Genomic DNA, 27,011 nt, shown 5'->3' on the forward strand with positions numbered 1-27,011 from the left:
GCAGAGTTTTTGTAAAAAAAGTCCGTTTTTGTGCAAAAACTCATGGAGCATCCACATCTCAAGCGCATTTTTTGCACAAGAAAATTTACAGTGAATCAACAGAACAGAGAGGGGTTTGCGATATAGGTATTGCTCTTTCTACGAGGAATAAATCCTTTTTGCGCAAGAGCTCTTGTGCAAAACGGTGTGTGTGGATGGGAAACAGGGTTTTTTTGCACAAAAACTGCCTATCGAAAGAAGTACAGGTGCCCTGGTAGCCATTCTGTTAATGGCAATCAGAGCTTTCTTGCAAGAGAGTATTCACACAGTCCAGACGCTCTCTTGCACAAGTGCATCACTTTTCTGATGTGCTTTTGCAGTGTGGACGCGCTCTTGCACAAGAAGTTTTGGCAGAGGATCCCTTCCACAAAAAGCTTCTTGCGCAAGTAGACTGAAGTGTAGATGCAGCTCCAGAGGTTAAGTTAAGGATGTAGAATTTTTGAGATTACAAAGAAAAAGTACTGTAAATTTCACTAATAGTTAACTTTTGTATCATCCTGTGAGAAGTTGACATTACTAGTTAACTGCCATTTCTGAAAGTGCTTAGTTTATTTGTGCCTTAAATTTATAAAGTGATTCCACCAGAGATATTTTTGAATTGTACCATTTTGCTATTTTTTTAGTAGAACAGATGTAAACATTAATATGTATCTAGAATGTTTGTTATTAAACCATTTGTGCTCCAAACTGTTGTATTAAAAGTTGTAGCACCATAAATATGTCCAGGCTTTTACAGGACACCAACAAATATTACTGTCCACCAATTTTAAGAAACTATAATTGAGGTGTGGTGTGAAGTATAAATTCATATAATCCCGTGTGCACATAAATGCTGTCTGTGAGAATAAATAATCCTTTGACAAAATGTTCATTGCTGATAGTCTGAAATAGTTCAGCAAACTACTGTCTACCTCCAGGGACTGAATAGAGGCAAAAATTTTACAATCTATGCAGCCTTTTCCTATTGCCATGATAGGTGCTAACAGACAAGATCAATCTTCAATGTTAACTGGAATTCAAACAAGTTTTGAGTGAGAAAGAGACTTGCTCTCCATAACATCAAACTGGTGAGTATGATGCAAGGACAAAAAGCATACATGAACAGGGCCTTTATTAAAGGTCTATTTCTTCCATGCACTGTAGGTACAGTAGTTTTTCCTGGACATTAGGTTTTAGAGCCTGCCATCTTATTGAGAAGAGCTCATTAGCCAATGAACACTTTGTGCTACTATTTGCTAGCTTGTTTAGTGCTTTCCTACAGGCTAACAGAAACATGATGTGCTGCCCCAAGAGCAGACTGAATCATGGTGTGACTCCGAATCACACTCAGTTCTTCCATTCCCTCTGTGAAAAGTAATCTACACCAACACTATACCTGGCAGCTCAGCTGTCCTGGAAGATATATTTGAGTGTGGGAGAGGCAGCTCCATACTCATTGATGGGGTGAGACTTCAGGTGGGAGGGGCAGGGCTAGGGCCAGGGGCAGCCACCCCTGAGCACCTCCTGGACCACAGTGTGTGCCCTTCTAGCCCTCAGAGTGCCTGGAGTGTGCAGTGTGGCGCTCTGGTGGTGATTTAAAGGGCCCATGGCTCCAATTGCCACCGCTGCAGCAGTAACTTCAGTAGCAGGCAGGAGCCCTGACCCTTTTGAATCACCAAGTACTGGGGCAATTGCCCCCTATTGGCGGGCCTGGTCATAGTAAAATGCCTTACTTACAGACTATCATTCTTTGGTTATGTCTGTGTTATGAATGAGGCATGTGATTCCCCTGCCCATGTGCATAGTCATACTAGCTCCCATTGAACTCACACAAGCACGCGTAGCTATGTAGCCACAGTAGCAAAGGTAGCAGCCACGGAAGCCACAGCTGATCTGTGCTGAGCACAAACCTGTTTGAAACCGCAGTGAGTGCGTACTCTGCACAACTTATCAATATCTTCACTGTCACTAGCTCTATTACCATGTCTATGCTGTTATTTATACTCAGGCAACTTGAAGGCAAATAGCATTGGTGTGTGTACACAAACAGAGGAATCAAACTCCTAGCTCATGGTGTTTGTGTAAGTGTGTCTATGCAAATTGGGCTCAGCCCCTGAAGTCTCTTTGCACCACTTGCCACAGTTCACCACTAGATGTCAGGATAGAGTTTACCCTGACCCTGCTTACATCTGCAAACACTCTGAAAGTGTTTGCAAACACCCATTTGGATGTGAATAAGGCTCTTAGATGCCATAGTGATTGGCATGGCGTAAGAACCTGAACAGAATAAAAAACAACAGCAGCAAAAACTGGTAATGCTGTATTACAAGTACAACATAATCTACCATAAACCAGAAGTTACATATGGATAGGCCAAACTATGGTAAAGTTCACCCAGGTTCATTGGAAGTTTAGCTATACAGGCAGTCCCCGACTTACGCGGATCCGACTTACGTCGGATGCGCACTTACGAACGGGGCTTTCTCGCCCCGGAGGTCGAGGTGGCGGATTGCTACTTGCGAGCTCCAGGGCGAGAAAGCCCCGTTCGTAAGCTGCTCCGGTGCCCCTGGTCTGCTGGAGACGGTCTCCAGCAGACCAGGGGCACCGGGCGGGTTCCCGCGCTTCTGAGGCTTTGCCAGAGCAAAGCCTCAGAAGCGCGGGAACCCGCCGCGGCTGCGGCTTCAGTCCCGGTGCCTGTGGTCTGCTGGGGACGGTCCCCAGCAGACCACAGGCATCGGGACTGAAGCTGCAGCCATGGCGGGGTCCCACGCCTCTGAGACTTTGCCAGAGCAAAGCCTCAGAGACGCGGCACCCCGCTGCCGCTGCGACTCTGTTCCCCGTGTCCCTGGTCTGCTGGGGGGGGGGGGGCGCAGCTAGTGTGCCCTCCCCCCAGCAGACCAGGCTTTTGTTTTGGACCCTGGGGCAGAGCAGCTGGGGCGCTGCCAATTGGTCCTGCAGCGCCGCTCTGGGCACTACTGGACCAACCCGGCAGCACCCCAGCTGCTCTGCCCCAGGTGTCCCCAAATCAGCTTCTGCTGAAACTGACCAGCGCTGACTACAGGAAGCCCGAGGCAGAGTTGCTCTGCCCCGGGCTTCCTGGAATCAGCTGCTGATCAGTTTCAGCAGCAGCTGACTTGGGGACGCCTGGGGTTCTTAAGTTGATTCTGTATGTAAGTCAGAACTGGCGGTCAGTTTCAGCAGCGGCTGAATCTGGACGCCAGTTCCGACTTACATACAGATTCAACTTAAGAACAAACCTACAGTCCCTATCTTGTATGTAACCCGGGGACTGCCTGTACCTAGAAGATTTACTCAACATTGCAGTGGTGCTTAACTCAATTCATTTTTGTTTTTCTTCATTTCATGCATTGCTTGAGGTTGGGGCAGGGGATGAGGGGTTCAGTAAGCAGGCTCTCCCAAGAAGAGAGGACAACCCAGCTCTCTCTCACCGCAGCAGCTTGGAACCAGGTGAAATGTACCTCTCCATGACTACTGCATCTCCAGCTGGCACAGCCGGGGAGGAGTAAATGTCTCCTGATTGGGGCAGGTCCAGGTTTGGCTGCCCTCTGCTCTCTCTAGCCAGGGTGAGGAATGCAGCTCACTGTGCATTTTCTCCTCACTCCCTGATGAAAAGGAACAGCCAGCATGTTCCCATATGAATTGGGGAGGGGAGAGCTTCAGCCCATCCCCAGCCCTTCCTAAAAATGGCATTTGGGGGGGGGTGCAAGGCTCGGGCTGAGGCAGTCTCAGAGGGAGGACATGCTCCCATCCAGCCCCTTTCACCTGCCTAGTGATTCTTTCTCTTTTCTGTATGGTTCTATGAGAAGCAATTGCATTCCAAGCACATCCCATTTTCCTGGCACAACCAAACCCTGCCCTTGCTTTAAGTTATGATAAGAGGAAACTACATACCAAATTTGGTGGTCCTAGCTCTTACTATTTAGGAGAAGTTCTTGTCATGTGTCCCCATGTGATTGGGAGCAGAGGGATCTACAGCCCTCCACATACACACAACCAAACCCTGACCTTGCTTTAAGTTATGGCAAGAGGAAACTGCCTACCAGCTTTGGCGGACCTAGCTCTTACTGTGTAGGATAGAAGAGCTCTTGAACAAACAGACAGACTTGCTATATTGCTCACTCACAGACAAACTCTCTGAAATATATAATAGATAATGCTGCATGGCAGCCAAAATAACATATGCCCTTTGGCCTGCATATTTTACAGGCCTGTGAATTGTAAGGAAGCAAAGTTATTAGGACTAAACCTGGTAGTAAGCAGTACATTCAGTAATAAGCATTTGCAGGATCAGGCCCTAAGGTATTCAGTCTTGGTTTATGAGGAATTCATTCCAAAACAAGCCACCTTCTAAAGACTCTTTCTGCCATATATTTTGAATGTCTTTGCCAAAGAGAACTGGTTCTGTACTCTCCTGGATAAATACTGTGTGAAAGAAAACAACTGTTCTTATTTATTCAGAGTGAGATGTTAGGCATGTTGCCTCATCTACACTTAATGCCTCCCACTTCATCATATACTAGTGTTGGGTTGTACTGGCAGCCAACTATATAATCAGAGATGAGCTGTGTTTATATAATTGAGTAGTTTGGAACATTAGATGAAAAAAAAATAGTTGTCCCTCTAGCAGAATTTGTAACGGTTAATATTAAACTGAAAATGTCTTTAGGCCATAAATTCATTAATAGCAAGGGAAATGTGAACATGGTTTTCTGATTTCTTTTTTTTAAACAAATGACTCCCTCATGGGACTAATCCATCACATCTGACACGGTTCTCATTTATGCTGCTCATTGATTTTAACATATTTTACTGATAAATAAATAAGTGGTTCAATATTCTAATAAAGGTATTTGAAACTGGTCTGTTTCATGTTTCATATGCTATTTGTAATAACTGCAGTTAATCATGCTTTAGAAATGGCAAGTAGTATCCCAGGGTACGTCTACACTTGCCCTCTAGTTCGAGCTAGGGATGCAAATGTAGGCAACCGAAATTGCTAATGAAGCAGGAATTTAAATATCCCATGCTTCATTAGCATAATCTCGCCCACGCGCTATTTCGCAACTCAGCTGTTTCAAACCAGGAAGTGCGCTCCGGGCCGCGTTAGTTTGAATCAAACCCATTGGTTTGAGCTAACGTTACTCCTCATTGAATCAAAGGGTTTGATTCAAACTAACACAGCCTGGAGAGCACTTCCTGGTTCGAAACAGTTGAGTTGCGAAATAGCCCATGGGTGAGATTATGCTAATGAAGCGTGGGATATTTAAATCCCCGCTTCATTAGCAATTTTGGTCACCTCCATTTGCATTCCTAGCTCAAACTAGGGGGCAAGTGTAGACATACCCCCAGTTCGTAAGGTATTAGTACAAAAGCAAAGAAGCATTCTGGGTGCACTTTCCCCTTCCAATACAAAGTTTTACTAAGGGTGTGTCTACACAGCACCCTAAACTCAAAATAAAATAAGCAATTTGAATTATTCAAATTGCATATCTTACATCGAATCTATTTTGAAATAGCTTATTTTGAAATTTGGTGTATCTACACAGCGCCAAATTTTGAAATAACAATTTTTTGAGCCATCCCTAATCCGTCATGCAACGAGGTTTACCAGGATGGTGAAATAGCACACCAGTAATTTCAAAAAATATTTCAAAATAATGGGCAGCTGTATGGATGTGGGATTGCTATTTTGGGATCCCTCGGTATTCTAAAATAGCCATGTAGTATAGACATAACTGAATTCCACCACCACCCCCAAAAAAATGCATCATCAAACTAGTACAGAACATTATCCTGTCCCACTTCAGTGTCCTGTCTTTGGATGTGCTAGATGATTTGAAAGAAAGTGAAACTCCCATAAATTATCCAATTATTACACCATAGGGTGAACCTGGGGATCTGCTCATATCCTGAAATAAGAAGATTGATATTCCCTACTTTATCTCAGGTAGCATTACTTGAGGTGCTATTTCTATGCATATTAAACTCTGATGATTAAATAAAAAAGCAGAAAGAGCCAGATTACAGTGTCTTTATTCTCTTTGAGTAATACTATTACCCATGAATATTGACTTTAATGTAGTAACATACGGTGTAAAGTACTCATAAGTATGAGTAAAGTTATCTCTATCACACCCCAATACATTTGACCAATAACATTCTACAGCAGAAAGTTTTACCCATTAGTCTTGTGTATTATGAAAAACAGTATCCTTTTATCCATTTTAAATTGGTTGTGTTTTCAGTTAATCAGGAGTCCTTTTGTACTATATACAAGACAGTAAATAAAAGCTGCTTTTTCTTTCATGGCAATTCTCCATGGCAATTTTGGGGGACAAAAAATTTTGGAGGCAAATTTACCAAATTTGTTCTTTAATCTAAAAATTATATTGTAGAAAGTTTGGTCTGAACTTTGGAGTGAAATACATGAAAAATGACTGAACAGCTATTTATCTGAGCATAAAAAATTGATTGTTTTGCATGATTTTTTCTTCCTTAGAAATTTTATTTAATTCAAACATTCTCTGGATTTAAATTAGTTCTCAATGAGGATAAGTACCTTTCAGATATTGGAAGTCATTTGTTTTAGGAATAACAAAGCAGTATGTGTTTGAAAATCACATACTGCAAATACAGCTGTGTTGATTTCAACGATTACTTATTAAAATAAGCACAAAGTTATTATGTGCATATGTGATCCCATGTACATATGAAAATACTTAGACAAATGCACTCAGTGTGTTTATTTAAATCTCACATTAGAGATAGTAATCAAACACGCACGATGAAACAGAATTCCTTTTTTGGTAACCAAATTGTAATTCTACATGAAGGCAATAGTGTAAGTGTGATTTTAAACATATTGCCAAGGATTTAGCCTGCATGAGGAACAAACACTTCTGATACTTTGAAGAAGCTAGGTTTGCAAATAATAAAGTTATAATTTTTTCCATTCAGATGTGCGTTTATTTAAATCTACAGTGGCATGGACATTAAAAAAAAAGTCATGTATTTATTTAAAGATGCAGCCACAATGGGCCAAGTGTATATCATGATGGCTCCACAGAAGGTGAGGGAGTGTCATAATTTTCATTGGCCAAAGTAGTGGGTCCATTTATTATAATAGATAAGTGTTAGTTGTTCATTATCGTAGTCCATGTTCACTTTTTTAAACGTAGAAAAGTGAGGCGATTCAAAGTTATGGTTCTCTCAATAATATTACACATTTATTAAATTATTAGAGCTAATCGCAGTACAAGAATAACGCATGGCTAGAGTACCTTAAGCATACTCTCATATCGTGAACGAATAACTTAGAGTCCAACAAGGCTCACTTTTATGGTTACCTTAATAAAGGCTTTGAACTCTGGATATATTAGTCAATAGAAATCACAAGAAAATAGGAATTTTATAGCCAAACGGGTCCCAAACCAGGAGTTTGGCTATAGTCAGAGTTACTGATTGACCTGAGTGTTTCTTTTTTTGAAATCCTAGGCAATGTTTCATAATCAACCTTTCTTTGTAGTGCTATGTACACTGCATATACACTAACAGTCCTTTCTGAGAGTCTAATTTGCATATTAGAGCATTCATGATTTAGCTCGAGCAGCTGTAAATATATTAGTTAGTTTGTATCTTCTTCTTGCATCTTAATCATCAAATGCTTTCTTCCTCACATAGACCTCTATAGAGCACCTGCAATGGAATGGAATAATAGTAGTTTGGCTTCTGCTCTGTGAATTAAGTGCACCCCTTCCAATCTGCTGCACTGCAGAGTCCATCACCATTGGTCTCTGAACCTCTTGCTCTTGATGGGATACTTTTAAAAGAAATGTATTGGAAACCTCATGGTATTTTCTTCTCTTGAGCACATGATATCTCATCTGTGCCTTTCTGACATAGGAATGACCAAGATTCCATTTATGTTTTAAACTCCTTCCATGACCATTACCATTCTACAAAAGCGTTGAGTACTTCAGCCCGTGAAATTCTATACAGCTCTAAATTTTACCTTTCATATTCTCCCATCTCACTTTTGAGGTGAGCCAGTTAATAATCATAATCATAATAAATAAAATAATGAATAACGAACATTTATGTAGTGGTTTTAACACCTGTGTCCCTAAACACTTCATTAGTATGAGAATGAGTCATTATTCCCATTTTTCACAATGACAAACTGAGTCACAGAAAAGTGGATGTCATGGTGCAGTATTTATTAATACACCTTCAGAGAAGCATTTAGTGATTGAAGGCCTATCATTAATGCTTGTTCATCGTTATACTCTCTGAAATTCTGTGTGTTGCCTGGTTAGTAGCAGTAATTTGTTACACTAACCTGCATTTTCACAGAGAGCTACTCTGTGAATGTAATATCATCTGGATGTCATAACAATCCTTACAATATAATTAATATGAGTAAACTACAATAAATAGTCCGTTGAACAAAGCAAGAGAAAATTCTCTCATTTTATTTATAAATCATCTGGCAGAAGTTACGATCATTTACTTATGTCCAAAGTTACTGTTTCAATTTTAATATTCGTATTAGTATTTGGATGGTTTCTATGAAGACTGTTCAATAAATGTTATTCAGTAAAAGTTAGATAGTCCTAATGCAAAATCCTCTGGAATGTTTATTAAACAATAATGTTGAACTTCCTGACAGTTTTATTTCTGAGAAAGTTACAGCCTTATTATGTATCCCACTGAGTAATCCCACATTGCTGAAAATTCCGATAACAATTTAGTGAGTAATACTGAAAGCAGATGCAGATGAATTATTAGAAAGAATAACCACTCTGTATACAAAGAGATATTTCAGAATATAAAAGTATAGCAAAAAGAGATGTCTGAAGACCCAGGGAAACTTAAAGATTGTAAAGTGGTAGCATGCAATCAAGGAAATCTTAGAGAAACAAAGAATGCATAAAGTATCTTAACCTGCTAAAATGATGTTTCACTCATTTGCTATTTATGTATTTGAAGCTTAATGGAGAATCTGTATGAAAAATCATGTCAAGTTACATACACAGTTAAGTGATTCTTGAAGATTATTAAACCCCAAATGGTTGAAGCTTGTTTACTTTTCTGAATGGGATTTTTTGTGTTGCTTGATATAAATCCATTTAGATGGTTTTTTGTGTAAGCATCTCTTTAATCAGCTGCTAATTAAGAGCTGATATTTCTCCTAGTAAATAATACATAGATGGTCCAATTGAAAGTGTGCTAAGATGGCAAAAGAGCTTCAAAGGGCCTTGGATCAATCCCATAGGCTGCATCTAGACTGGCATGATTTTGCGCAAATACTTTTAACGGAAAAGTTTTTCCATTAAAAGTATTTGCGCAAGAGAGCGTCTATACTGGCACGGATGCTTTTGCGCAAAAGACAACTTAGACACTTTCTTGCACAAGAAAACATCGATGGCCATTTTAGCCATCGGGCTTTCTTGCGCAAAAAATCAACTTGTCTGTTTACACTGGCCCTCTTGCACAAGAATACTGAGTGGGAGCGTCAGAATATTTGAGCAAGAACCACTGATTTTGTACAGTACAAAGTCAGTGTTCTTGTGCAAATACTCGCGGCCAGTCTAGACAGGCGGCAAGATTTTGCACAAAAGTGGCCGCTTTATGATGCAGCCATAGTGTTTGACCATGAATAAATCTACTCATTTCTGGTTTTATGTAATAAAAATAATGGGTTAAATACTGGCCTTTTTAAAGTCAACTGGAGTTTTGCTATTGATTTCAATGGCACCAGGATTGTAATAAATAAATGTAATCACCAAGGTAAAAGAAATGGGAAAAAGTAGAAACAGAATTAATTTAACGAAACCTTTAGAACCAATCTGATTAATTTTATGAACTAATACCACCTTTCCTAATCTTAACAAATATTTCCTGAAAATTGGGCTGATATATGTTCACAAAACTACGTTGAATTGTCTTGCATAACACATTTTTTAAAATATATTAATCTTTTTGTGATTAATTCCTGCAGTAAAGACAGCTGTATAAATGTAGTGTGTTGTTGCTGCAATAATTTACCTGACTGTAGTCAATATCGGCCCCCATATAGACCAAATTCTCCATTTCAGATATAGTACTTCATATATTTTGTAGAGACAAAGACTATTTATTCAGAAATATAAACAGTGCTGCTGCCAGCTCTTATGATTTTGTCTCTCATTGCCGTAGCTGATGTTTTTCTCAAACTCCCGTCTCCTGAAATCAGATGAATACATGAGACTCTCTGCTTTTATTAAAAAAAAAAAAAATCTCACCCTCAGAACATGGAGAAGCTCTTCCATCTTTTTTACTCATTAGACTGACTCCACAACAATTTTAAATGCCTAGTTCCAGCTCTGCTCTCCCAGCAGCTGTAGAAGTCTGGTCTCCCAAGTTGGCCTCTTGGAAGAAGTTGGCACAGAATGAAATTCCTGTTGTAGTAGTATCCCATTATAACCATTACTGGAGCTTCTTTGCTTTAGAGCTCATCTTTTGAGAATCCTCCCTTTCAGTCAGGAAGTGGAGACAAGGAAGGAATTTAGACATCCTATTTAAGGGCCTGATGTTTCAGATGAGTCTCATTCCAGCACCACTTTCATGTGGAATGTTTATACTATTCTCTCATGGGACAGGTTGGAGAGAAATAAATATACTGGTTAAAGAAAGAAGTAAAAGACTGGCTAAAACACAATGGCCCTGGTTCATGTGCTGCTAAGATGTATCTTCAAAAAGGTTCTGAGCATAAAGCACAGTACAGTATAATATTATCATGGCCCCATACAACTGCCTTTGGACTAGTTCAAAATCTTTAGCCATGTGTACTACAGGTTGTACCTCCTTTAACTGGGACTCTCTGGTCCGGCAACATCCATGGTCTGGCATTACCACGGATGTTCCTGAACCAGAGTTCAGGTATAAGGAGGTTGTGCTACAGGGCAGGAAGGGAACGGGAGGCTATGACTCATCCAGGAGCCCTGTATTGAGGGAAGGACAGGTGGTGCAGCAGGGAGTTCTGGCCCCTGCTTCCAGGCAGTAGCAGGGGCCAGCAGCAGCTGAAGTGCCATGGCAGCTGCAGAGCCCTGGCAGCTACAGAAGCCACAGAGTCCCGGCAGCCTCGGCAGGTGTGACAGCTGCACAGCCCTGGCAGCCATGGAGACCCAGCCACCCCGACAACTGTGGCGCCCAGTTGCCATGGAGCCTGGGCCCCAGCAACTGTAGAGACTCGGCCTCCGCATCCACGGAGCTCCAGTCTGGGGAGCCACAACTAGTCAGGCCAGAGTGAGGCTCGGCTGGAGTCCTAGTCGGGGGAAGCATGGGCCATTTTGGCAAGGACCACCCGTCATTTGGCTAATCCCATTATTCGGGACTAGTCAGATCCCAAGGGTGCCGGACAAGGGAGTTCCAACCTGTACTTGCAAAAAAAGCCAACTCACTGTGGTAATGGACACACACACACACACACACACACACACACACACACACACACTGCAAGGACACAGACACACACAAATTGTGCTTTGGTTATTACCCGCTTTTGTTTTATTTCTTATCAAATTATTCACTGGGAAAACCATAAAAATTTTGACCATTGCACTCAAACACTCCATAGATACCTTAATCAAAGGGGCAACTTGGCAGCTCAGACAAACATTTTTGTGGTTTGGGATTATGAGACACTGTGTCAGACCAAGTGCTCCCAGCATTTTCCAGGCTAAAAAATCAGATCTTAATCATTCTTACTCATAAAATATTTAACCTTGAGGTAGCAGTCTTTTTCTCTAAACATGTTAAGATCAGTAGGCGATGTATGTGGACAATTGAATTGGTTGCAAATCTTTTCTGAGCTCAGCTGATGTAGCTCATCTGAATGTATTTAACAGTTATCCATCTCCTCAGGAATGTTTATAGATAAGATGAAAGCAGCCCTGCTTATTTATCACACACTGTATGTTTGACTCCTGCTCCCTACCTCAGCCTCTAAATCAACTACATCTGGTTCTTAATGCTTAGCTGTGCAGCTTACCTTTCACAATGAAACATGCTCACTGCTACGGAAGCAGGTTCAATTTGATTAAAAATGAATTACCAAGTCAAATAATTGTGACTAAGATCTGGCATCAGCTAACCATAAATATGATCAGATGATCAAAGAAAGCACTGATGGGTATAAGTGGGTTCAACTGTCATGGCTCCATTGACTCCAGAGGAGGTGCTTCTGTCTATGCCAGCTGGATCCAGGGCAATGCATCTTCATGTTACTACTGTACAGAAGTCATTAAACAAGATGGGCATGTCTACACTAGCCACCCTAGTTAGGACTAGGGTGTCTAATGTAGTCATTCGAACAGCAATGAGAAGTAACGGTAGTTCGAATTAGGAGCTTTAGTTCGAACTACCTAGCCAGTGCCACGTGTAGCCGCGGGCAGGTAGTTCGAACTACCAGGCATTTAAAAATGGTGATGTCCAGGAACATGCAAATGAAGCCCGGGATATTTAAATCCCGGGCTTTATTTGCAAGTTCAAATGACTACATTAGACACCCTAGTCCGAACTAGAGTGGCTAGTGTAGACATACCCATCTTGTTTAATGACTTCTGTACAGTAGTAACATGAAGATGCACTGCCCTGGATCCAGTTGGCATAGATAGAAGCACCTCCACTGGAGTCATTGCAGGAGGAGTAACGGTAGTTCGAATTAGGAGCTTTAGTTTGAACTACCTAGCCTGTGCCGCGTGTAGCTGCGAGCAGGTAGTTCAAACTACCAGGCATTTACAAATGGCAGCGTCTGGGAACATGCAAATGAAGCCTGGGATATTTAAATCCCGGGCTTCATTTGCAAGTTCAAATACCTACATTAGCCACCCTAGTCCAGACTAGGGTGGCTAATGTAGGCATTTGAACTTGCAAATGAAGCCCGGGATTGAAATATCCGAACGAAGGTGGCTAGTGTAGACATACCCGATGTTAGTACAACGCTTGTGTATGTCAGAAACAAAGTCAGCATTTTCTAGTGTGACACTGTCTTAGGGTACGTCTAGACTACACATTCCTGTCAACAGATAGATGTAGATTAGGCATGTTGAAATTGCTAATGAAGCAAGGATTTAAATATTCCGTGCATCATTAGCATAAATATGGCTGCCACTTTTTTTCAAAACGGAGCTTTTTAGGTAAATAAAGGCAGTCTAAATGCGGATCTGTCGAAAATAAACCCTTTTTCAACAGATCCTATATTTCTCAAAAAATGAGGTTTACAGGATCTGTCAAAAAAGGGTTTATTTTTGACAGATCCATGTCTAGACAGCAGTTTTTTTAAAAAAAAGCTCCGTTTCAAAAAAAGTAGCAACCATGTTTATGCTAATGAAACATGGAATATTTAAATCCCTGCTACATTAGCAATTTTGACCTGCCTAATCTACATCTCTCTGTCGACAGCATAGTCCCGTGTTATAGCAGGGCCAGAACCTAAGTGACTAGAGAAAAAAACCCAATCTGGCTCTCACTAAAAAGAACAAAGCAAACCAAACAACCTGTTTTGGGGGTGTCCAGTTTAGTTAGAGGGTCCTTGTTCAAACAGATTACACAACCAGCAACCACTCTGGCCAAAACCCCTTCATTCTGCACACAGACGATATCAAAGCAACAACAACAGACAATAACAATGAAGTGCTTCATGTCTTCAAAGATCCCTGCTTTGGTTCTGGTCAACAGTCCCTGCCTTTCTCTCACATTAATATGACCCAGCTCTTTTTAAAGCTGTTTTCTGCCCCAAGACTTTGAAATCCTCTGCTGGGATTTAACCAAATGAAACCACATTGCTGACAGGTCTGGGGCTTGGGAATAAGCAGCATCCCTTCCAGGAGATTTTAAGTAACATAAACATGGTTATTCATATACAGGGCTTGATTATTTCTCCCATAGTGAGCTCTGTTCAGGGTAGGGGCTATTTCAATCACAACAACCCTTGCCTGTCCACCATCAGTACAACCTAGGTTAAGTCTAAACTGCAAGCTTCTTTCAAAATAAGCTGTTCTGGAAGATATCTTCTGGAAACGTTTATTTTTAAATAGAGCATCCACACTACAGGGAAGCTTCAAAATTAGTTCGAGGCAGGCTCCCCTAATGTGGATGTGCTATCTTGATTTAGAGCCCCAGGAGGCACTGGGGAGGAATAACTTTAGAATGGCCCTGGTGAGGAGCTATTTCGACATAGAAGCAATGGAGTGTCCACACACACCCTCTTCCGAAAAATCTTTTTTGGAAGAGGCATTATTCCTCGTGGAATGAGGTTTACCAATGTTGGAAAAACCCCTTCATTATTTTGATTTTCATTTTAAATAATGGAATCGCTGTGTGGATGCTAGTGTTGTTTTTCCAGAATTACAGCTATTATTCTAGAAAAACGGGGCTTCATGTGCTGCAGCCCCCTAATCATTTTGGTTGCCCTCCACTGGACCCTCTCCAATGCGTCCACATCCTTTTTGTACTGGGGGGCCCAGACCTGGACACAATACTCCAGATGTGGCCTCACCAAAGCTGAATAAAGGGGAATAATGACATCTCTGGATCTGCTGACAATACTCCTCTTAATGCAACCTAATATGCTATTAGCCTTCTTGGCTACAAAGGCACACTGTTGACTCATCCAGCTTCTCATCCACTGTAACCCCCAGGTCCTTTTCTGCAGAACTACTACTTAACTGGTTGGTCCCCAGCTTGTAACTATGCTTGGGATTCTTCTGTCACAAGTGCAGGACTCTGCACTTGTCCTTGTTGAACCTCATCAGATTTCTTGTGGCCCAATCCTCCAATTTGTCTAAGTCACTCTGGACCCTATCTCTGCCCTCAAGCATATCTACCTCTCCCCCTAACTTAGCGTCATCCACAAACTTGCTGAGGGTGCAATCCATCCCCTCATCCAGGTCATTAATAAAGATATTGAACAAAACTGGTCCTAGTACCGAACCACTTAAGGGCTGCCAAATAAAAATGAATTTATTGTAGAGTTGTTTGCTTGTGAAATGAACACATACTGATAATTAATACCACACTGACTGAAGACTGACGACTGCTAAAGTTAATAAGTGATTAGTAAGAGATTCATAAAGTACATGTGAACGTTATGTTTATACGTGACCAATCTAATGATTTCATTAACTGTTTCAAAGCAATTATTTGTTACGGACAATAGCGACAGAGTATTAACAGCTATTGCAGATGTGCATCTCATGTGCAACCTCCAATAGATTCATTTGTTTTTTAGAATCCATTATAATTGTATAGGTATGCAACAACATCTAACCAGATCTAAATGACAATACAAGAGGACTTTAATGCCTGGCAAGTTTCTTACCTATGCATTGAAGAAAGAACATAGTTGTTGTCCCCTCTTTGAGCTCCTTTATGTTACTTTTATGTCACTCTAGCAGTATAAAAGCACTGACATCTGGACCAGCGCCTAGCTGAGAATTCCCCTAGCATGAGGAAGTTCTCAGTTCTTAGCTCTTAAGGTAGTGTACAGTTCTAGTCTCCCAGTTCTCATTTGACCTACCATCCCTTAGGTGCTACAACTAGCTCTAAGTTCCTCTAAGGTTGAAGTAATTCACAAGGCCCACTTCTCTAATCACTTCAATGCCAATGTCTCCTATTGCCATCCTTAGCTCTTTGAAGTTCCCCCTTAAAATATGCTCCTGTCCTGAACTCCCTAAGCCCCAGTCTTTCCATCAAATATGTGTTAACAAAGCAAATGCACATGTACATTTTAAAAAAACTCTGGAGCTAACTAACCACATGCTGGATATCACTTCTCAATTACTTTTGATAGCACCCCACTCCCCCATCTTGTTTCTATACATTGTCTATTTAGACAAGAGGTGGGCAATAATTTTTGGGGGGGCCACTCCAAGATTTTGGAAAGTGGTCAAGGGCTGCATTTTTCTGTGGAGGAAGTGTGGGGTCTAGGATGGAAGTTGGGTGCAGAAGGGCACTCGGGGGAAGGGACTGGCCTGTAGGAGATGGTATGAGGTCTGAGCGGGAGTTTGGGTGAAGGAGGGACTTGTGACCTGGGCCAGGAAGGGAGTATGAGTGCAGGAGAGGATTCTGATTTGGAGGAGGGATTCTAGAAGGGAATGCAAAGTCTGGGAGGGTATTTTGACTTGGGAGGAGGGAAAAAGTTGGTGCAGACTGCAGAGGGTTTGGTTGGTGACCTGGGGCAGGGGAATAGGGTACAGGATCTAGGAGAGTGTTTGGGTGCAGGAGAGGTTTCTGGCCTGTGGTGTGTATAGGAGGGAGCACTGGGTCTGGGAGGGAGTTGTGACGTAGGACAGGGGAGTGCAGAGAGTTTTTATGGTGACCTGGGGAGGGAGTTGAGTTGTAGGAGGGACAGGGTTCCAGAAGCAGGCTTTGGTGAAGAGACACTTACCTCAGTGTCTCCTGGCCTGCATCCCTTCAGCACCCCAAAGCAGGCTGGGCTCCCTGCTTGCTGCAGCCCCAGATCACTTTAAACTGCAGGCTCTTCTCTCCATGGAGCTCTCAGTTCTGGGAGGGGGAAGAGTCTTACACTGTCCCCATCCCCCAGGCCAATCTCTCAGCTCCTATTGGCTGGTTGTTTCCAGTGAATAGGAGCTAAGGTTTGGGCTAGGAGTGGGGAGTTTACACAAGCCTCTCCTTCCCTCCAGACCAGAAAGCCACACAGACCTCCCTTTAAACAGCAGCAGCTATTTCCTGAGGGTCCCAGCGAGGTGCTCTGCAGGCTGGATCTGGAAGCTTGGAGAGCTGGATCTGGCCGCTGGGCCATATTTTGCCCAGCCCTGATTTAGACTATGATCTTTTCAGGACAGGGACCATGTTTTATAGACCTTGATATATTTTTAATATTATGTTAACAATAATATTATTCCATGTCGTATAGCAATAAGAACTGTAGTATTAGTAGTAGTCACTGGGGGAATATGTAGCCTATTTTCAAAAAAGCTTAGAAAAAGATATGGGCTTATTCAAATTTGCATATGTTCTTTTGTCACTTTCTAAGTTCAGCGTGTGAAAGTTTGAGAGGCAAATTGCAAAAACCTACTGTTTCTATGAAGGTGAAATTGAGCCTTAAAGAACCAGCCAGTAAGGTGATTTATGGGCTCAACACAGGGATAACTGGGTGAGGTTTAGGGTCTGTGATATGAAAGAGGTCAGACTAGATGATCTAGCCATCCTTTCAAGCTCTGAAAACCAATGGCCTTATGTATGGAATGATGGCCCCCAGTGACAGATCTGAAACTTCTTGCAGTAGCATTCCTAGCTAATCATTGCTCTGTCATTAGAAGTGTGCACAATTGGTACCTATTCCTTAAAATGCCCTTGTCATTACCTTTTCTCTTCCACAGCTCGAGAACTACATTGTGGAAAATATGAAGTCGGAGATGGCCCAGATACAGCAGAGTGCGGTTCAGAACCACACAGCCACCATGCTTGAGATAGGAACCAGCCTCTTAAGTCAGACGGCAGAGCAGACGAGAAAACTCACAGATGTTGAAACCCAGGTCTGTCCCAAGGGCCATATTCTTCAAGCATTTACTGCAGAGAACCTTCTCCACCTTCTCCTTTTACCACATCATCACACAGTAGATTTCAACACTGTGCTCCAAGAAACAATATACACTTTCGGTTTATTGGTAGCAACAACAAGGCTGACTGATTCTCATTATGTATTTTTCTTTATACTTAATGAGGATTGGTTGATATATTTAGCTTTGTATGTGTTTGTCAGGCTGGACTGACCAAAAAGCTAACAAGCATTTGACTTCAAATAAACAGCATAGCTACCAACTGTGAATGATTCAAGTGTCAAGCTAAATAAATAGTTTTAGATTAAAATATCTCCTTTGATCTATGTTATTACTTACCATTTTATTTTGAGAATTTTTATTTATTTTCTCTGAAATATTTCCAGCCATTTGAAAAGTATTGTACATGTGTAGTTTTTACAGATCTGAGAGGGGGACAACCATTCTTTCTTTTGCCAGGGGCTATGTAGTTGTACCATTTGTTATTCTATAAAGGTTTACAATGTGACATGAATATAAGACCATTCTAAAGGGCATAACTTGAACAGGCTCCACTCACCCATGATCTTAATAACTTAAATGCAAACTAGTTGGCAATTGTTCTGTTCTTATAACCAGTTATGTATCCAGAATACTGTCTCAACTGAGAGCTAATGATAATCATAGGGAAGTATATACTATTTTTTGTCTTTTGACTTTTCTGTCAATGTATAGTTCACATTATTTTTTTTCCAGGGACTTCCCCGTGCTGTTTGTAGTGTGTAGCATCTTTAACAGTTGCAATGCATTCAAACTGTATATTTAAAACAAATGTATTCATGTGTTATATTTATTTGGTTTGTTGTAGTGAACTGTTTGAAATAGATCATACTGTCTGTAGTCAAGTCCTGACCCAAGTTTACAATACCATTCCCAATTTATTACATAATCACATTGCAATATAAAGAAGAACAATAGCAATTACCAGAGAAAGGACACTTAATTTACTCTAGCTAGAGATGATATGCACATGGTGATGACAAAATAGTCTTACTCGCATTCTCGGCTGCTTTTTTTTTTCATAAATTGGTTCATAAAAGTCACCTTCTCAAATGGCATTAGCTTTTATATAATTTTACGAAAATGTTGGAGCAAATCTGTTCTATTGCACCACTGCATATAGCATTTTAGTATCTAACTACAACATTACATGCTGAGACTTTTGACTTTGGAACACATGCCTTACAAGGGAACAGTAGTGTGTAGAAAATCTTTTTATGACTCTGCATGAGCTACCCAAATTTGGCTCTGCACAGGGTTCAATGGGTATTATGTGCCCATTTATGCCTTTCTGATTCTGTTCCATTTAGAATAAGAAAATCTTAGAAATATAGGGCTGAAAGAGATCTTGAAAGGTCAATAAATCCAGCCCGCTGCTCAGAGGCAGGACAAAGAAAACATAGCCTATTCCATACTTGTTTTTACCCAATCTGTTCTTAAAAACTTCCAGTGAGGGAGTTTCCACAATCTCCCTTGGAAGCCTATTCCAGTGCTTAACTCCCCTTACAGCTAGAAAGTTTTTCATAATATGTAACCTAAATCATCCTTGCTGATGATTAAGACCATTACTTCTTGTCCTACCTTTACTTCTCCATGGCATACCTCCCAGCTAAGGCAGAAAAGGCGTCTCAGAGAACAGATCTCAACATTTTCAAATAAATGGAAGCATTATTAGACTGTCTTCTGCTTTGTTCTTTCTCACATGAGGTTGACTCTATGGGAAAGCATTGCCCACACGATGATATTGATAATGACCTATCCAAAAGTCTTTTGGAAAATGTTATTGTGCACTTTTCAATGGACACCGCATTCATTTCAGAGCTTGCATGTCAGCAGTGGTCTTCCTTCTGTTATATGGACTTTTGGAGATAATATGCTTTAGAATCTGGGGGGGGGGGGGGAGAGTGGATGTTGTTACCCAGTAAAAGAAATGATTATTGGTGTTCTGATTGAACATTTCCTTCTTTTTTTTTTTTTTTTTTTTTTTTAGATGAAAAATAATAGTTCGGTTGTTAGAATCTGTTACTTTCCATTTAAAAATGTATTGCCATTTCAGTAATACTTTTTAGGGCCTGGAACTGTAAGTTGTGGCAAGAGAGCAGATCATTGACACTGCATCCAGAGCCCCAGAGAAGTCAAAGACAACTGTATTGAACAACTTGAGGGATCAGGGCCTCTTATCTTCTCCACAATCTGGGTATGTCTACACTTGCAGCCTATTTCGGAATAGGGCAGCAAATGTAGGCATTTGGAATTGCAAATCAAGCCTGAGATTTAAATATCCCACGCTTGATTTGCATCTTCCCGGCCAGGCGCCAGTTTTTGAAATTTACAAGTCCGGAATAACTGCCCGCGTCTACACGCAGCAGTGAAACGGGTGTTCGAAATAAAGCCCTATTTCAAACTACCTGTTAAACCTCATTGCAGGAGGAATAACAGGTAGTTCGAAATAGGGCTTAATTTTGAACACCCATTTCACTGCCGCGTGTAGACACGGGTAGTTATTCTGGGCTTGTAAATTTCAAAAATGGCGCCCGGCCAGGAAGATGCAAATCAAGCGTGGGATATTTAAATCCTGGGCTTGATTTGCAATTCCAAAATAGGCTGCAAGTATCGATAAACCCTCTGTGTAACTATGCAGTGGTGTTGGCGTAAGCAGATATTCAGTGCATGGCAACATTGCAAAAGAGAAACCTTGAGAGAATGCTGTCATAGAAGCTCTAGTTACAAAACAGTGAATGCAACATGGCATGTGTTCAAATCCTGACCAGCTACTCCGATACCCTTATGATCTAGTTATGTGTTTATATTTAGTCTGGGGATTTGTATACATACAGTTTACCCCCTTTTAATGGCATATGCTACAACTATAAGCCCAGAGCTTCAGCTGTTTACCAGTATAGCTCCATTGACTTTGATTTACACCAGGCAAGGATCTGGCCCCATGTTTAAAAATATTTTAAAACATGAACTATTTCAATTTAAAACATGAAAGGACTATTTCAATGAGAAACTGCCATAAAGTAGAATAAATGTGTAACTCACTGTTCAAGGCTTAAGAATGGTAATACTAGAACATTGCAAGTTTTAATGCTTTTATTTATCCTAAAGGTACTAAATCAAACATCCCGTCTTGAAATTCAGCTGCTGGAAAATTCATTATCTACATACAAGCTGGAAAAACAACTTCTGCAGCAGACACATGAAATCTTGAAAATTCATGAGAAAAACAGGTGAGAGAAAATTGCTACGGCCTTAAATTTTTACTCTGTTTACCAGAAATACTCTCCATTTCTACTACTTTAAACCAATGGGGGAAATGGGTGTTCTGAGCCTTGAATAAACAAAAACATGTAAGTGGAAAATCTAAGTAAAATCTAGGCTGACGGATAATGGAAAACACAAGAAAATACAAACAAATCAGCAAAACTGATACTGTATGCTACTAAGGTGTGATATTAAGGAGCATGATGAAGTTGACTACTGTGACAAAATTTCTATTAGAGATCTCTGAATAGAATGTACCTGTTTAAGTTTTTAGACAATTAAATATACATATCTGCATGAAAAGGGATAAGGAAAAAAGAAGTCCTCTGACGTACATTTAAAATATTGAAGTGCAAAAACTCCCATGTTATAGGCTAAATTTTTCTATTTGATCCTTAACATCACATTCTAGTTTAGTTAGTATTTGATCCTACTTACAGTAATGGAAGAGCTATATATGGAATGACTGAAGGATGTACATTGGAGATCTGACTGTAGTCCAAAAGCTGAGGAGAACTTTGTCCTCTCTTTAATACTATAAAGCAAATCAGAGACAATAGTCAGTCCTCCCAATTTGGGGGTGAAAGAAATAATCAAACTTGGCAGTTCTCAGATATAAAGAGCTGAGCATGAGTTCCCAGTGAGATGCTGTGGTCAAAAGGGCTGAGTGATCCTTATATGAACAGAAAGAGGAATATCCACTAGCAGAATGGAGGTTGTTTTGCCTCTGTATTTAACACTGGTTCAGCCATTGTTGAAATACTACCATATTTTCCGGCGTATAAGACGACTTTTGATGCTAAAAAACATCCCCCAAAAATCGGGGGCCGTCTTATACGCTGGGTATACAGGCGGCGGGGCAGCCCAGGCGCGCCTGGGATGCCCCGCCGCCGGCTTCCCCCGAGGCTTTGCAAAGCCGTGGAGGGGCTCCGGCGGCGGGGCAGCCCAGGCGCGCCGAGGCTGTCCCGCTGCTGGGGTGTCCTCAGAGGCTTTGCTCCCGGTGTCCCCGGTCTGCTGGAGACGGTCCCCAGCAGACCAGAGGCACTGGGAGCAAAGCCGAAGCGGCGGCGGGGTGCCGCGCTTCTGAGGCTTTGCTCTGGCAAAGCCTCAGAGGCGCGGGACCCCGCCGCTGCTGCAGCTTTGCTCCCGGTGCCTCTGGTCTGCTGGGGACCGTCTCCAGCAGACCAGGGACACCGGGAGCAAAGCCGGAGAGGCGGAGGGGCACTGGGGTATAAGACGAAAACCTATCTTTTAACTAAAAAATTAGAGGGTCGTCTTTTATGCCCAGTAGCCTTATACACCGGAAAATACGGTATGTCTCTTTTTGGTGTCCACAATTCAAGAAGGATGCTGAAAACTGGGATAGAGCCACAAGAATGATAAAAGGATTGGAAAAATTCCATAAACTGAGACACTCCAGGAGCTCAATTTAGTTAGTTTGTCAAAGACAAAGTTTAAAGGGTGACTATCAAAATCTTCAACAGAAATGAACAGAAAAGAGGGCTCTTGAATCTAATAGATAAAGGTAACACAAGATGCAGCAGCTGAAAGCTGAAGCAAGACAAACTCAGATTAGAAATACAGTGCAAATTTTTAATAGTGAGGAGAATTAACCATGGGAATAATTTACCAAGAGTTGTGGGGAAGTCTCTGTTACTGATAATCTTTAAATCAAGATTGGATATTTTTCTAATAGATATGCTGAAGTTCAACTACAACTAGTAGACTTAAAGTAGACTTAATTCAGAGAAGTTCTATGACCTATGTTATGCATGAGGTCAGATTAGATGATCACAGTGGAGCCCTATGTCCTTCTATGGTCACGATAATACTTATCACACCAGAAATCGATTTTCTGACATTGATTTAGCAGGTCTAGTAAGAACGCACTAAATCAAATGCTGATGGTGCCCCTGGTCAGTGCCAGTACTCCTTGATTTGTGAGGAGTAAAATAAGTCAATTACAGCTATGCTCTTTACGTAGCTGGAGTTGCACACCTTAAATTGATCTTCCAGGTCTAGTATAGACCTGGCCTATGAATCAATGAATCTCCATGGATCATGTAATGAGTAACATACTATGTAATGGCAACATACTATTGAAAGACAGAAAGAGAGGAAACCAATGATCATGGAGAAAGGAAAAGATGCTCTTGAGAGTGTATTACCATAAAAAAGTTATTTCTAATTCTGATGCTTTTGGAGAAATGGTTAAATAGTTCATTTTCAATAGTACTTGTGAATGTTGGCAATTTAGGTACTCTAATAATTATTTATATTATATATATGTTTAATTTAGAAGAGGCTCAACTGAATTGAGGATTGATTAAATGAGTTTCATAAGTTTATAAAACTGGAAATGCATATGATTTAATTTCACTAAACAAATAGTTGTATTGCCAGTATCTGCTTAGTTCCAAGTATTTATTTAGAATGTGCAAGGGACAGAGTCATTTATGTGATGTCTTGTGTGTTTAATGTTCTTTCTTTATTTATATATCTTAACAATGTGTCAGAGTGCAAGGCATGTGTGGCAGTAAATAAACTTGACTTGACTTGACCTTTGGGTGGCTACACTGACATTCATGATGAAATGGTCTGTGACAAGATGAAATAGTCTGAGTTTGGATATGGAAATAAAGAATGTGTTGAAAAGCAACATTTAAATGGTATTGTCGCTCTTTAGAAACATGGATGTGTGGGGCAAATAGAGAAATAGGATGGAATGTGGTCTAGTGATTAAAGCAGGGACCTGGAGTGAGGATTTCTGAGCTTTGTCACCATCTTATTAGCTGAAAGGAAGGATAGTGTTGTGGTTCATTGATTCTAAAGCCAAAAGGCCCACTGATCTCATCTGGTCTTCTGAGGCCACAGAACTGCTCTGACTTAATTCCTGTGTGATCCACAGCAGATCTTTCAGAAAAACATACAACCTTGATTTTAAAATTTCTATTAATGGAGAGTCCATCCTGTCACTGGCTAAATTGTTCCAATCATTAATTATCTTCACTGTTAAAATGGTGCGTTCTCTTTCCAGTCTGAATTTTTCTTGCTTCCTTGTCTAGACGTTGGGTCTATTTCTCTCTTTGTCTACGAAAGTGAGGATCCCATTGTTAAATTTCTGTCCCATAGGTAGGTTCTTACAGAATCTGATCAAATCACCTTTTAACCTTCTCTTTGTTACTCTGAACAGATGGAGTACCTTGCCTTTGTTACTTTAAAGCATGTTTTCTAACCATTCTCAGGGCTCTATGTTTTTAAGACCTGAGTTGGGACTCAGGAGATCTGGGTTCAATTTCTAATTCTGTCACCTGTGTGACACTGGACAAGTCATTTAGTTCCTGATTCTGCAAACACTTCCTATTTAAGTACATGACTGATCCCACTTAATAATTTTGTTCCTCTATTCCCCATCAATAAAATAGGTACAATTCTTTGCTAAGTAATGTCCCAGTGGAAGCTTCACTTCAGGAGTGCATGTGCCCCATACTCCTTTGACCAGAAATTTTCAGTGGCAGTGCCCATTTGTTTCCCCCAAAATATGCCTGGAACCTTTGAATTCAAATTAGCTTCACTTCCCAGGAACCTGTCCTCATGAGTGACAATCATCTTCCTATACCCATTGTTTGGGAGATATGCACATCCTATCTAAGTGCAAGATCTGTTTAAGGTTCAGGAGTAGATCCAGAAAAAAATTATTGGTACCAGAATCTTCAAGGTCATTAAAACAGTATCATTCTTTTGTATTTCCTATCTACTCTCAAAAAGTGACAGACATCATGTCCACCTCTGTCATGCTGAGGACATCTCCTCAACTTTCAGATCTCAGTACAGAGATGACCTCATAATGAGCCTAGCTTCTCTTCATTTCTTCAGGAATAATTTTCTTGGAAACTACCTCCATTCTTACGTGCCAGAAGTAACGAGAAATACTGCACCACTGGATGGAGTTTTAGACACACATTTTGGTTTCAGTGAAGAGCTTGATTTTTCTTCTGCATTATACTATCTTTACTTCTTATACCTTGCTTTAATTAAACTGAATTAAACAAATAAAAGGAAACGGAGAATCATGTCCCAGAATGTTACTGGATTTAAAGAAATATGTGCATATAGGTAAAACCATAACATACCAGTGATCCATCTACTTCACTGTCAATGTCCAGTGCTTGATAGAAGACAGGATGTTTTGAGAAACCGTGAAGTAGACTACTATTGAGTATTCTGTTTCACAGGGGAAATTTCTTCCTAGCCTCCCACAGCTAGAGATATCCAGGTAGTATGGATGTGATTATGTATTTGGCCAGACTTCTCTATTACACTGATAATACTTGTCTTTACCTGTTGAATAGATCAAAGGCAAAGAAAATCTCACTATCTATGTTGTAAAATGTCCATACTTTTTAAAGATTACTTTTAAGAGGTTAAGATAACTTTTGATGCGAGAGATTCCCATCTCCATGACCTGATCCATACCCTTTCAAAATGTAAGTAAAAATCTTCTCTAAGTCTTGGTTACATTAGTGAAAAATAAAACCTGTGTATCTTACAATGGTGTTTGCCTAAATATAGCTTTTCTTCTCAGGAGAGCTTTCAGGGTGTGTCTAGACTACAGGGTTTTGTCGACAAAAGTGGCCTTTAACTGAGGTGGTAGGGGACTGAAAACCTGGAGCGGGGAGGGGGGAAAAGGTGCCGCTGGGGGAAAAATGTTCTTGCCTGCAACCTGCGGTACAGGTAAGAGTTCCTGAATATGCAGGCAGCATGTGCTCGCCCCAGCCACCTGGCACAAATGTCCGTAAAGTGTCCCCGGTGGTCAACCAGGGCCTGCAGCACCATGGAATAGTAGGCTTTCCTGTTTATAAACTGGGCTGCTCGATGGTGCGGTGCATGGATTGCAATGTGTGTCCCATCAAGAGCTCCTCCGCAGTTCGGGAAACCAAGAGCGGCAAACCTAGCAAGGTTGTTGTCCAGGTCCCCGAGATGGATGAGCCTCTTCAACAGCTCCTCATTGATGTCCCTCACCACCTGCAGCATGAGACAAATAGACAGACAGAAACCAGGGAGTTAGACAGGCTACCTAAGCGCTTGGAAGGAGAACCCTCCCCAATCCAACCCACCCCTTCCCTTGTCAGGATGCCCCTCTCCCCTGCATCAGTGCAAGGGTGGCCAAGGAGCAGCCTCCGAGTGCCACTCCATCCCCCATTCCCTCTTGCTCTTTCCTGGAAGTCCCCCTTTCTAAACCCCCCCACTCAGCAGGGCCTGTCCCCCGACCAGGGCTGGATTATCCAATAAGCAGACTAAGCACATGCTTAGGGCAACAGCAAAGCAGGGGCACCAAAAAAAATTATTTTTTTTGAAAAAAATTTATATTTCAAAAAAAGCATCGAAGTTGTCATCGTGGGAAAAGTCAGAACTCCACATAACGCTCTTTTCTCAGCTGAAAAGAATATAAAACCCTCAGAGAACAACAATGTGTCAGGACAGACTCGATTCACTTTCCCTATTGTGTATGGAAGTGGTCGTGCTTCGTCAAGTCAGCAATCAGAAAATCTAGAAAGAAGCTATTTTAATGTCAGAAGACATGTCAGTTTTGTGTCATTTCGAAAAATACAATTTTATTTTACGGTATAGTATTGTTTTTATTTTGAATTACATTTGGGGGGCACCATAATCTTTTCAGTGCTTAGGGCCTCTAAAAGTCTTAATCCGGCCCTGCCCCCGACAGTGACTTACCTCTATCAAGATGGCCCTAACGGTAGCCCTCCCCATGCCAACTGGTGTCCCATGGAGCAGTGGCTGTCAGGGGTGGCCAGCTTCCACAGGGAGATTGCAACCCGTTTCTGCAGGGGGATGGTGGGCCGCAGGTTGGTGTCCTGGTGTTCCAGAGCAGGGGCGAGCCAGGCATACAGCTCCAGGAACATGGCCTTCCACATCCAGAGGTTATGGAGCCAGAGGTCGTTGACCCAGAGCTGCATGACGAGCCGGTCCCACCAGTCTGAACAGAAAATAAAGTGCTGTGGTGTCTGAGGAAGCAGGGCAACCAGAGCAAGCACTGCAGCAGCTTTGCTTTCCCTCTAGGCGGTAGGCAAGCCAGAAGCAGGA

The 27,011-nt window shown here is 41.3% G+C and overlaps 1 protein-coding gene across 4 annotated transcripts in view; it reads left to right on the forward strand.

Moving 5' to 3' along the window:
• The window catches only part of ANGPT1 (angiopoietin 1), a 224,715-nt gene that overhangs the window by 97,182 nt on the left and 100,522 nt on the right, over nucleotides 1-27,011 (forward strand). For 3 of the 4 annotated variants that reach the window (XM_075920222.1, XM_075920221.1, XM_006113011.4), the window contains 2 exons: nucleotides 17,424-17,579; nucleotides 20,754-20,875. In XM_075920222.1, the coding sequence (XP_075776337.1) occupies nucleotides 17,424-17,579; nucleotides 20,754-20,875 (278 nt within the window). The remainder of the gene's footprint in view (nucleotides 1-17,423; nucleotides 17,580-20,753; nucleotides 20,876-27,011) is intronic. The other variant, XM_006113014.4, reaches the window with a different exon arrangement.

The sequence above is a fragment of the Pelodiscus sinensis genome, chromosome 2, assembly GCF_049634645.1.
Source record: "Pelodiscus sinensis isolate JC-2024 chromosome 2, ASM4963464v1, whole genome shotgun sequence".
Classification (NCBI taxonomy): domain Eukaryota; kingdom Metazoa; phylum Chordata; order Testudines; family Trionychidae; genus Pelodiscus; species Pelodiscus sinensis.